This window comes from Muntiacus reevesi, chromosome 19 (assembly GCF_963930625.1).
Source record: "Muntiacus reevesi chromosome 19, mMunRee1.1, whole genome shotgun sequence".
In the NCBI taxonomy this organism is placed as follows: Eukaryota; Metazoa; Chordata; class Mammalia; order Artiodactyla; family Cervidae; genus Muntiacus; species Muntiacus reevesi.
The window spans coordinates 39,693,955-39,707,490 of record NC_089267.1 but is presented as its reverse complement, the minus strand read 5'-3'; the positions used below and the strand labels follow the sequence as shown (position 1 = coordinate 39,707,490).

Genomic DNA, 13,536 nt, shown 5'->3' with positions numbered 1-13,536 from the left:
CATTGTTTCATCTTCTGGGCAGTTTTGGCTCAAAATCTTAAAATCCACAAGAATGGATTTACACTATGTAAATGATAAATTCAAATTCCTGAATTACTGAGTCCTTATCTATTTCCTTTCCTTTTTGCCACAAGCAAAGTTAAGTCTTGCTGACCCTTCATCCTTTCAAAGTTATTTAACTTCTATTATTTACCAGGTATTATAAGTATCCTGGAGTTTTGGGGATAAGTTTTCCCTGGTGGTCCAGAGGTTAAGAATCTGCTTTGCAATGCAGTTCAATCCCTAATCCGGAAACTAAGAACCTACATGCCTGTGGGCTGCTACTGAAGCCTGCATGCTCTGGAGCCTACAAGATACAACTAGAGAGTCCATTTACTGCAACGAAAGTTGCATGCTGCAACTAAGACCCAACATAGCCAAATAAATAAATAAAATATTAAAAAAAAAAAAAGAATCCTGGTGTATTGAGGGTACAAAGAGTGATAGAGAATACCATCAACACTGGGCCCTCAAGAACCTCCCCAGAGACATACAGATAAGGAATTAGTGTGATGAGTAATAAATGAGAGTGTGCTAGCTCTAGAAAAGAACTGATCAGCCATGTGGTGTTAGAAAAGGGTGCGGGGGGCTTAACAGCAGAACTCTTGCTTTAAAATATCTATGAAGATCATTTTGGGATGATTACCCATTCTGTGGCTTAGTTTTGCTAACTCATTAAAAGATGCAACCAAGTGAATGCTTGCCTTTAAACTAGTGACTTGAACAAAGTATGTTAAAAGTCCCTTTCTTGGAATTGCTTTCAGAGCAATATCAGCTATAGAAGAAAATTTCAGGAAAGAAAATGAAACAATATTTTGTGATAATTTACCCACCAAATTAAAATAGAGTGTGGCCTAAAGAGTCAGACAAACCTGAATTACTAGCTGGCAATCTCGGAAAGCTGAGGTAAACTGAGGCCCAGTTTCATAATCACTGAGTCCTACAGGTACAGTATTAAATGAAATAGCATAGATGAATCACTTAGCACACTATCTGGCACCCAGTAAGTAACTGATATTTGCTATTTCACCTAGCTAACAAAAGTGCTCTAGGTAGGTGTAGCTGGCTAAGTGTAACCTGTTACTTAAGAAGAAATTGGATGTAAGTGGATGATTGGCTATTTTAAAAACCAATACAGAATAACCTGTATGAATGGTCAGTGTGTGGAATAGTTCAGTTGAGGAAGACATCAATGTAGTTGGGAGAAATGAGGAGAGTTCATGGAGGAAGCAGGATTTGAACTAAGCCCAATACTAAGAAAGGGACAATATAGTGGTTAGGACTCCATGCTCAGACCCAGATTCAATCCCAGTTGGGGAACTAAGATTCCACATGACGTATGTGTGCTAAGTCACTTGCCGTGTCCGACTCTGTGCAACCCATGGACTGTAGCTCACCAGGCTACTCTGTCCGTGGGATTCTCCAGACAAGAATACTGGAGTGGGTTGCCATGCCTTTCCCCAGGGATCTTCCCAACCCAGGAATCGAACCGGCATCTCTTATGTCTCCTGCATTGGCAGGCAGGTTCTTTACCACTAATGGCACCTGGGAAGCCCAGGGAAAAGGGAAGAAAGGGGAACAGGTTTTAAATGGAGTAAATAAAATGATCAAGGGATGAAAGAAGGAATGACTATGTGGTATTCAGGGAGTATCCAGGAGGCGATGCTATGACAGTAGAGATAGTAGAGGGAAAAGCCAGGGAAACTTTTTAAGATGTTTGAGGAAGATGGCCTGTAAAACAGAGTTTGGAGAGCATGGGTCTAGGTCACAATATGTATGGTGAGGCAGGAGACTAATTAGACTATTTCCATAATTCATATATGATGAGAAGATGGTGGCAAACACAAGAATGGAAGGGAAATGATGAATAACCCCAATTATGATGTACTTTTGAATACCTAGTGGTTCTAAATGCCCTAAATGTATAGCTCATTAAATCCTTGTAAAAACACTATGAAATAAGACAGATCATCCTTCTGGATTCAACCCAGCCACTTTCACTGCACGGGGCTCATGGCCAGGCACCTGCCCACTTTCTCAGGCTCAAATCACTAGTCTCCTCCTGGCTCACAGTGCTTTGAGTTCTTTCTGTCCCTAAACACACCAGACTCTCGGAGTCTTCACACCTGCTACTTCTTTACATGTATATATTCTCCCCATTCTCCCACCCTCTCAAATTTGAGGTGTCTTTAACTATTCACCACTTCTATCTATTCTCAGCCTGAGTCCTGATCAGCACTCTTGTTACATGCTTTGGTGGCATCTGGGATTTTTTTCTTTGCAACACTTATATCACACCTGAACTAAACAATTACAATGATGTTTAATGTCTGTTTCTTCTGTCAGTCTATAAGCTCTTCTCATTCACAGCTATATCCCTAGTAAGTACAACTACCCTGCACATCATAAGTATTCAAGAATTTTTCTGAATGAATAAGAACCAGTGATGGAGAAGGAAATGGCAACCCACTCCAATATTCTTGCCTGGGAAATCCCATGGACAGAGGAGCCTGGTGGGCTATAGTCTATGGGGTTGCAACAGTTAGATGTAACTTAGCAACTGAACTACAAAGAAACAGTGCATTCTAATCTCTAATGAAAGACATATTATGTCATGTTGTGTTCCAACCTTCTCCTTCTAGTCCTAAGAATTTGTAAATCTACACTAAAATTAAGTTGAACACTTCCAGATACATATCCTCAATTACTAGCACCTTCATAAATATACATACATATCTCTATGTCTATCTGGGCTTCCCAGGTGGCACTAGTGGTAAAGAACCTGCCTGCCAATGCAGTTGACACAGGAGATGTGGGTTTGATCTCTGGGTGGAGAAGATTCCCTTGAAGAGGAAATGACAACCTACTGCAGTATTCTTGCCTGGAGAATTCCATGGACAGAGCAGCCTGAAAGACTATAGTTTATAGGGTCGCAAAGAGTTGGATACAACTGAAGTGACTTAGCATGCAAACATGTCTACCTATCTGCCTATATAAATTTTAAACGAACCAAGTAGAATAAGATAGAGATTAGCAATTCAGAATGGGGGGAGGAGAGGCAAAGCATCTTGGCAACCACTCTGATGATGGTGAACAGCTCAATGAAACTATATTCCTATCAGTTTAAACTAAAAGAAGAAAGTATGATTCAAGTAAGAAGGAATCTGTTAACACCATTATTCAGGTTTCACAAATCACTGTATTCTTATCTTGAGATAATAAAACTATATGGAGTCCTTGACCCATTAATTCCAAGAGGAAGTGACTAGAAAACAGAATCCTCTTCAGATAACTCTATTACAGTTAAATGAATCAGCTTGCTGCACCACAGAAATAGTGTGCTAATTTCTACCATTGATTCTTTTTCTCTTTACACTCTCTTCCTCTCTCAATCAATCCATGGACATGGATTCACACTACAGAGTTGAGAAAGAATGTCTTGATAAAATTCTGCTTGTAGGTTTTCTCTGATAAGCACCCCCCTCTCTTGCTCTCTTCCCTCCTTTAATTCAGCATCTTCACTCTTTTGTTCTAAAATCCTATTGTACAATTTGCAACATTCACATGGATGGTTTTTTCCTTTTTAAAATTTTCTCAATATAGATTAATTTTATTTCCCTAACTACACTGATAATTTGAAGTTTAAAGCTTGGACTATCCCCTTCTTTTCCTTCAGTACCCTTTTACCTGTTCAATATTTAAGAACAGCATGTACTTGCTAATTAAACTGATTTAAATGAAAGACTTGAGTCTATGTGAGTCAAAGAAAATACATTACTCTCCAGAAACAACTCCCTGCCACACACACACAAAGGACAATTGATCATTTTAAGTTCACTCCTAAGAAATTTATACATATTTTTCCATACGTTCATTACTACACATACTGACTCAATTCCCACACCCATCTGAAAAAGCCTACTAAATACATGAAGTACCCCCCAGAACTTCAGAAATCATGCTTTTGAGCTATGACATCCAGTTCTACTGAGGAAAGGGGTGGATGAGTTGGGAGAGGAAATAGATTGGGGAAAGGGTCATTCTGCCTCCTGTTATCTCTTTCCTCTGATCCTTTCACACAAAAGTGAGGCAAGCCGGGTGCGCAGGTCACTGGTAGTCTGAGACACAAAGGAGAGGACACAGTTCATGCTGCCCCGACATTGCCATGGGCAGTGGGGAATTCATGTGGAAATTCATACACAAATTAGCCCATAATTGGCCCACAGAAGCCCATAACACTGTACCACCAGAGTTTGGGGTAATTTTTTAACTTCATTTTAATTCCACAGAAACTACACAAACGAGAAAAGTATTTGCTGCCTCAAGAGCCAAGCAGTGCATCATGATTCACAGTCATTCCGACCACAGAACAACTAATAATCAGATATGATGCCGTACATATCCTGCTATAGTATGATAGCAAGGGACAAGTGTTGGGTCCTTTACTTTAAAATAATGGGGTATATACACACACACACACACACACACACACACACACACACATCCCTGGCTATATCCAACAGAAGGATGCACAAAAAATATTGCATGTAAGCCTAAAGTTCCTCGAAAACTTATTCTTTACAGAAAGACTGAGTACAGAATTTATTTAATGCAAATAAATTCCCTAGTCACATAAAAATGCATATTTATGTCAAATAGTATCAGGCTGACAAAGTAGGGGATGCAACTATGTATGTCTATATTCTGTCAAACCAATAATGATTTATGAAATAATTCTAACCACATTTTCATGAGACTTCTTTTTTCTCAGTACAAGAGGAACTTTCCACTCCATAATCCCAATGTCATTCCTCATGTTTTTCCTTTAAAAGGCATATCCAGCCCATACCTCATGACTCCCACCAGCCTTGACACTCTAATCCTTTCCTACGCCAAGCCCTATAAGTACTTAGGAGCAGGGACATGTCTCTGTGTCTTTCTTTTAATTAAGTGCCTCATAGCACCTACCACATGACCAGAAGAGCTCTGAGTACCAAGAGAGAGAGCAGCTTTACAATTTTGTAAAATTTTAGTTCCCATTTACTGAAAACTATGACTATACGCCAGTTTTTTTTCTTTTATAAAATATTTATTTCCTTACTAGGCTGTACCAGGTCTTAGTTGTAGCATGCAGGATCTTTTAATTGCGGCATGAGGGGTCCTATTCCCTAAGCAGTGATCAAACTTGGGACCTCTGCATTGGAAGCTTTAACTCTTAGCCACTGGACCACCATGGAAGTCCCTCTGCCAGTCTTCTAAGAGTTCCTTTTATCTCCATCTTACACATGAGAAAACAGGCACAGAGAATATAACTTGTTGAGAAAGTGAAAGTGAAGTCGCTCAGTCGTGTCCGACTCTCTGCGACCCCCATGGACCACCAGGCTCCTCCGTCCATGGGATTCTCCAGGCAGGAATACTGGAGTGGGGTTGCCATGTCCTTCTCCAGGGGATCTTCCCGACCCAGGGATCGAACACGGGTCTCTCGCATTGCGGGAAGACGCTTTACCCTCTGAGCCACCAGGGAAGCCCTGAGAGTACACCCCTAATAAGGGGAGAAGTGGTCTCCTGGCCAAATGCCTCCAGACTGTATTAATGACTAAAATGAACTGTCATGCATTATCTCTTTTTATTCTTTTAACAGTCACATCTGGCAGCAGTTTTTCTCCATTTTACAGAGGAGGAACCTAAAACTCCAAGATAATTAATCTTAGGTCAAACTTCTAGAAAGTGGTGAATCTGAAACAGTCTGGCTACAAAGTTCAAGTTCCTCATCACCACCACACCGTAGTTTCTCCACTTCACCTGGGGTTTCAGGAGAGTCCTTCGTGGGAACTGCAAGTGGAGAAGGGAAGAAGCTGTGGCAGAGTTGGGGCAAAGGGGTGAAGGAAAGGAAGAAAAGGTAGGGTTGGGGTGCAGAAGCCCCAAGAAAACTAATCATACCTATCTGCAAATATGTAACGAAAGAGGCCCAAAAGCAGCCATGGAGGCAAAAATCCAACCCCCAAGCCCTATACCACCACCCACTTTTCTGATGCCCCTAACTCCACTGTCCCAATCCAACCTCGTTTTCTCACAGATGGGGAAACTGAGAAGCTCCCCCCCGCCCCCACCCGAATTTACTATCATTACATCCTCCTCCCTTCCCAACAATCCACGCCAGAGGTCCCGGGTGTGCTCTTCTACCCACCCCCACGGCTCGGCTGATGTTGTCCATCTTGTTGGCGACCTGTTGGAAGAGTGGGTAGCAGGTCTGACAGAGGCGCACCGGCCGGGCGCCGCGCACTAGACACCCGGTCAGCTCTGCACTGCTGTTGCCGAAGTCCAGCAGCAGCTCCCGGCACTCGGGATCCAGATCCGGCAAATCTGGGGGTAGTGACAGTGGCCCCATCCTTCCGCCCTGCAGCAGGGCCAGGGACAAGTCTTCCACCTCCAACAACTGCTCCTCCGACAGGAGGTCGCGGAGGACTCTGTGGGGGCTGCTACCCACGGAGAAGGTGCCCAGAGCCAGCCCCGACCACAGTAGCACCACCACCAGCAGCCGCAGCAGCAGCAACGATGACCTCCGCCGCTCGACGGTCCGGTTCGGGTCCATCGCGGGGTTCCACAACCCCCAAGGCGCAGACCGCCGCCTGTTCACTTCCAGTCGGGGCTGCGGGCAGCAGCCGCTTCCGGCTTCTTCAGGCGCAGGCCGCTAGCAGGGTCACGAGGTGTGCACGTCACGGCCCCGCCCCCGGCGCGCGGCTCCCCGCCCCATTGGCCGCTGAGAGCCTCTCGCGCCGCGGCTGGCGCGCGTGCGGGAGCGCGCACACACGGGCGGCGTCGCGCTCCCAGCCGGTGACAAGCGCCTGACTGAGGGTCGCGCAAGACCCGGGCCGCGTCCGGCTGTGGAACACCGGGCCGAGGCTCGCCCGCGCTGTGAATACAGGCGTCGGCCGCTTTGAACAGTTAAATCTTAGGAGTCTTGCCCTCAGTTGCCCACCGCCTTGGGAGTTTGCTGAGTTCTACAAGTCTGAGGAGTTATGTACCACAGAAAGACGGACGGCCTCCGCCGTGGGAATCAACGAGTGAGTTGCTGAGGGAGCCTGCTGGCAGGTGCCTTTGCAGATTTCTTTTTATTTGGTGTCTCTTAGCTTAATTTTTCCCCTCAAAATATTTGGAAAGAGTAATAACGTCTCTTGATTGTTTTTGGTTGTGGAGCCTAATGGCTTACAAGCTTGTTCTTGTTTTTAACTCTAAACTGTGTCAGCGCTGTCCGATAGACTTCCCGAGGTGATGGAAAGATTCTACATCTGCGCTAATACGGTAGCCACTAGCCTGCTTGTGACTGTTGAGCACTCGTAATGTAGCGACCGTGACCTGGGAACTGAATTTTTAACCGTACTGAATTTGAATGTGAATAGCCTTGTCTGGTGAGCGGTGCCATGTTGGACAGCGCCCGTCTACGTTTTCTCACCGTGTAGCCTGGTCCTGGGGTGGCTACTGTTCATGTTTCCTGGCGACTGAAGGGGGTCCCTGGGGTGCAGCACAAAACTGTATCCAGTGCAAAAAGCTGGAAAATCCTGACCAAACCGCTCAAGTTCCTCTCCAGTTTCTGGCAAGCCCGAGGCAATCTTTGGGGACACTCTGAAAAGTGTCATGATACCACTACTGGGCTGTGTAAAGAATTTAGCTAATGACCTGGGAAACGGTTTTCTGACAAGTATCTAACAAATGTGGTAGAAAAATTATTTCCTGGCTGTTTTGTGTCATCCTGCTTTTGTTTTTGCCTTGTGAATTGCAGAGCTTCTTCATTTTATGGTGCTAATTTCTGTTTCTGAGAGTTGTTAAACTTTTTAGCCAATCTGATTATTGTTCTGTGTTCCTAATGGGAAAGGGTCTATAATTTTTTTTAAATGCCCCTTTAATTTATCCTTTTACTATGAAAAACAATATTGCAGGTAATCATATCTATACAAGGTTGGTATACGTTTAAGATAAATTTCTAGCAGTAGACTTGCTGGGCCAGAGAGTATGTGCATTTACAATGTTGTTGATTGCATTATATTTCCTTCCATGGAGGTTTAATAATTTACTCACAATGGTTCCTAAAGAGCTCTTGGGTGGTAATTCTAATATATAGAAAGACCTAAAAGTTATATGATGACCTTTGAGAAAATTAAGACAGCTTATTTTCCTGGGGTGGCTAATATCCAGGCTTCCTTAGGGCTGAAGGGGTTCCTGGGAATGCAGCACAAACCTGCATTTAACACAAACACCTGGAGAATCTTGGACAAACCATTCAATTTCAAACTTCCGTTCCTGGAACAATACCATCCTCAAGCCATTAGATCAAGTAGAGTAAAGTACACATCTATGGTTTGTGGGGTGGGGATGTCAGAAATCCAGAGAGGGATACTGGAGCACAGGTAAGACGAGGAAGACATGGTGAGGGTGGGGGAATCTTGATGCAGGGTATTGGATCCTGAGTTAGGTAAGAAAGGTTTCCATGTAATGGAAGGTACAGCAGTGACCAGGAGTTTGCTTACCTTCAGAAGGATCGATCAAATAGGTAAATATATTAGGGATAACGGGAGTCTGGTTTCTTATTGTCCAAGAAGGGAGTTACAAATAGGAAAAGGGAGAAAACAAATAGGAAGGGAGAATGAACTCTGTAATGTTGGAATGGGCCAGTAGCTTAGTCGTGTCTGACTCTTTGCGATCCCATGAACTATAACCCACCAGGTTCCACTGCCCGTGGGATTCTCCAAGCAAGAATACTGGAATGGGTTGCCATTTCCTTCTCCAGTGTTGGAATAGAATTAGCAATATCAGTGGCTGCAATTCATAGAGATATAGAAATAGATTGTGGCTTCTAAATGTCATTCTCTACTAAAAGGAATCAAGAATTCTTACAGAAATAGCTGATTCTACCATTGGGGCAGGAAAAGCGTAAGTTTAGCCTGGATCATCTTTTTGTACTAGTAAGTAAGGAAGTGCTGGAAGAATGATGGGAACCTGTCAGGAATACACAAAGGACTTTCCTGGTGGTTCAGTAGCTAAGAATCTGACTTGCAATACAGGAGACGTGCGTTCCATCCATGGTCAGGGAACTAAGATCCCACATGCCATAGGGCAACCAAGCCTGCATGCTACAACTAGAGAGAGTCCATGTACGAAAGCAAAGACCCCACGTTCCACAACTAAGACCCAGTGCAGCCAAATAAAGAAATATATTTTTAAAAAAGAACACATGGGAACCAGCTTAACTAGGCTTCCCACTGGCCATATCTGGGACAATTTGAGGATCAAAATAATGATGGTTAAAGGGTCGTAAACCATTGAATAAAGCAGGAAACCATGAGCCTATAGTGATATATTTAAATAAATGAATAAGGTGAATGTTTCATGGGGATTAAAATATTTATATATTTTCAAAATCACCTGCTAAAAACACATATTGATTATAAATGGGAAAATATGAGTAACTTTACAGTGGAGAAGTCTGTCAGATTCCACATTGATCAAATGATCAACATGAACATCATCATAATGGAACAAATAGAAACTGTAATGCCAGCTGATAGAATGCAGTTCACAGAACATAGCACCAGTTCTATTATACTCCTACCAAAGATGCATAAACTTATTCTAATCATGAGAAAATATCATATGAATCAAGTTAAGGTCCATTCTGCAAAATATCTAGCCTGTAATTTATAGTGTTATGAGTCAAGAAAAGATTGAGGAATTGCACCTGACATAAAAGACATTATCTGGACAACTAGTGAAATTTGAATGCGATCTGAAAATCAGGTGGTAGTAGTGTACAATGTTAATTTCCTGATTTTGATAGTTGTATTGTGATTATGCAAGAAAATGTTTGTGTTTGTATAAAATACACAGAAAAGCACTCAGGGGTGATAGGACATCAAGTCAGCAACTTACTTTTTTTTTTTGAGGTTATAGCTGATTTAAAATACTGTGTTAGTTTCAAGTATACAGCATATATATTCAGTCATATATTTGTATTTTCAGATTATTTTCCATTATAGGTTATTATAAGATATTAAATATTGTTCCTGTGTTATACAGTAAGTCCTTGTTGCTTATCTATTTTATATACAGTAGTGTGTATCTGTTAATTCCATACTTCTGATTTATTCCTCTCCCCCCTCCCTTTCCCCATTGGTAACCATAAGTTTGATTTCTATGCCTGTGAGTCTGTTTATGCTTTGTATATACATTCATTTGTATTATTTTTTAGATTCCACATATAAGTGATACCATATAATATGTCTTTCTCTCTCTGACTTACTTCACTTAGTATGATGTTGTCTAGGCCTATCCATATTGCTTCAAATGGCAATATTTCATTCTTTTTATGGCTAAGTAGAATTCCATTGTATACATCTTCTTTAGCCATTCGTCTGTCAATGGACACTTAGGTTGCTTCCATGTCTTTGGCTATTGTAAGTAGTCACTATTGTAAATAGTACTGCTATGAACATTAGGATGCATGTATCTTTTCAAATTAGAGTTTTTCATCTTTTCCAGATATATACCCAGGAGTGAGCTTGCTGGATCATACAGTAGCTCTGTTTTTAGTTTTTATAAGGAACTTCTAGACTGTTTTTCATAATGGCTGCACTAGTTTAAATTCCCACCAACAGTGTAGGAGGGTTCTCTTTTCTCTACACCCTTTCCAGCATTTGTCATTTGTAGATTTTTTTATGATAGCCATTCTGACTGGTGTGAGGTGATATCTCATTGCCATTTTGATTCAGCAACTTACTTTCAGTTGGTTCTGGAAAGAAATGATTTGTACTGTGCTTCCAACTTTTTTGTAAGCTTGAAATTGTTTCAGAATCTAAAAGTACATTGTAAAAAAATTAGGGTACAACAATGCAATAGAATTCTGTGCATTTGAAACCTTAGGTACCTAATGTGGAATAATTGCCAATATAAATGGAAAAAAATGTCAGAAAAAAGAATTTTTAATGCTCATGTGTTCATATACAGAGACTGTCTCCAGAAGAATACACAAAATGTGGTCACTTTGATAGAACAGGAATTGAATTGAACATTATGGGAAGAGGGCTAGAACAGGCTATTCATCGTAAAGTTTATTACTTTCAAATTTTTGTTCCATGTAAATATTATTACTCAAAAAATTAATAAAAATGAAAAGATAGTTTCTTAATTTGTCATGTATCAGTGGGTTCAGGACACTTGCGAATTCTACCATGTGTGTATATCTTTCTGAGTAGAATGTTACAACTTTCATCATAGTTTTTTTAAAATAGGGGTCTGTGATCCAAAAGATTAATAACCATAGATTTGAAATAAACCCAAGGGACTTACCTCGTGGTCCAGTGGTCAAAAATCCACTTTCCAATGCAGGGGATGTGGGTTCAACCCCTGGTGGAGGAACTAAGATCTCACATGCCACAGGGTAAGTAAGCCCATGTGCCACAACTACTGAGCCCAAGTGCCACAACTAGAGAGAAGCTCACATGCCACAACAAAGAGCCAGTGCACCACAACTAAGACCCAGCACAGCCAAAAATAAATATTTTTTAAAAAACAAATTCAGACTCACGCTGTGGCCCCCGCCTCGAGTGCGCAACTCTCCGACCCACATGAAGCTCCCCCACAGCCACTGCCGCCACCCTTCGGAATGGCCACCAGGGGACCTGCCTACGGCCTGAGCCGGGAGGTACAGCAGAAGACTGAGAAACAATACGATGCGGACCTGGAGCAAATCCTGATCCAGTGGATCACCACTCAGTGCCGCAAGCATGTGGGCTGGCCCCAGTATGGGCTCGAGAACTTCCAGAACTGGCTCAAGGATGACATGGTGCTGTCTGAGCTCATTAATAGATTGTAGGAGGGGCAGACCCCAGTGAAGAAGATCCAGGCCTCCACCATGGCCTTCAAGCAGATGGAGCAGATCTCCCAGTTCCTGCAAGTAGCCGAGCGCTACGGCATCAACACCACTGACATCTTCCAAGCTGTGGACCTCTGGGAAGGAAAGAACACGGCCTGTGTGCAGCAGACGCTGATGAATCTGGGCGGGCTGACTGTAGCCCAGGACAATGGGCTCTTCTCTGGGGATCCTAACTGGTTTCCCAAGAAATCCAGGGAGAACCCTCGGTACTTCTCAGACAACTAACTGCAGGAGGGCAAGAATGTGATTGGCTTACAGATGGGGACCATCCGAGGGGGTTCTCAGGCAGGCATGACCGGCTATGCGATGCCATGCCAGATCCTTTGATCTGCTCTGCAGCCCTGCCCCTACCCTCCGTGAATGGTTAATATATGTTTGTTTGTTTGTTTGTTTTTTAGCATTGACATTTCCTGAGAGCCCCTGGGAGCTCTCACGCTCCCTTCTGCCAGGGTGGGGGCCTGGCTTGTCTCCTCCAGGGGTGCCCGATGGCCTCCCCCTTGTGCTTACTAATACATTCCCTTCTCCAAACCCACAAAACTGGACCAACTGGCCTCTTTTCCCCTGGGACCAAAATTGGGGGGGGCCTCACCCCCTCTCTGCACCATACCTCTTCTCTTTCCTCTGGCCTCTTCACTCTGAGCCCTGTGCCCTAATCCATTCCTTAACTGGGAATCAAGGATGCTGCCTGATGGCCTTCTCCCCCAACATGTATGCCTTGCCCACAGCTGTGGCTGCAGGGAATTAATTTATAGGGAGGGGCCTGTGGCAGCCGCCACCCCAGCCCCAGCTGGAGTGCACTCACCACACTTCGGAGGCAGCTTGCCCTGGCAGAGGCCCCCAAGGCTTCTCATTTTCCATTCCTTTCTGTGGTTAACAGGTGGGGGTGAGGGGGCCTGGGAGGGAAGGCTGCTCACCATGGGCTGAAGACTCTGAGTTTGCTGATTTAAATAAAGAATCTCTGTCTTTTAAAAAAATAAAAAAATAAGTGCAAATGAGATTCCTTCCTACAAGTTTAAGAATTACATTAATTTTGCTTTTTATCTCACATGTCTTAGAATATGTGACACAGACAATAAAGCAAAACAAAAAATGTTTATTGTGGTAGGTGCTAGAATAAACACAGATCACTAGGACACTACTGTGCTCTCAAAAAATAGAACATAAAACCAAATTGTGTATAGTAAAGTTAAATATTAAAGGAAGTAATGTGGAGATGTTTTAGGAGCATTAAATACTCAACTAACTGTGCCTAAGGATCTGGAGAAGAGTCAGAAACCTTTTCAAAGAGGAGGCAGTTTTTGAGTGGGGCTTTTTAGAATGAGTAGGAATTCACCCAGTGGCAGCTCTAGAATGTCTCTGTTGGAGAAGTGAGTGGCAGCCATCTAGACAGAAGGAAAAATTGGACAACTTGTCTTAAAGTTGTATTTGCATGGCAAGCACACTATTTTTACTTAGAACTCATGTTTATTAGGGTTACTGATGAAGATTATGAGGATAGTGCTAAAAGCAATCTGCCTACTTGCTAAAAAGCTCAAGTTTTATCCTTGCAGGCAGTGGGGAACCTTTAAAAG

The 13,536-nt window shown here is 42.9% G+C and overlaps 1 protein-coding gene and 1 pseudogene across 1 annotated transcript in view; one reads left to right on the top strand and one right to left on the bottom strand.

Annotated features, from left to right (window-relative positions):
* The window catches only part of OSTM1 (osteoclastogenesis associated transmembrane protein 1), a 41,277-nt gene extending 34,568 nt beyond the window's left edge, over positions 1 to 6,709 (bottom strand). Inside the window, exon 1 of the mRNA XM_065911624.1 lies at positions 6,227 to 6,709. Coding sequence (XP_065767696.1) covers positions 6,227 to 6,631 — 405 coding nt within the window. The 5' untranslated portion in view covers positions 6,632 to 6,709. The remainder of the gene's footprint in view (positions 1 to 6,226) is intronic.
* A 4,748-nt stretch (positions 6,710 to 11,457) lies between these two features.
* Positions 11,458 to 12,760, top strand: LOC136150789 (transgelin-2 pseudogene; annotated as a pseudogene).
* Positions 12,761 to 13,536: the final 776 nt, after the last annotated feature.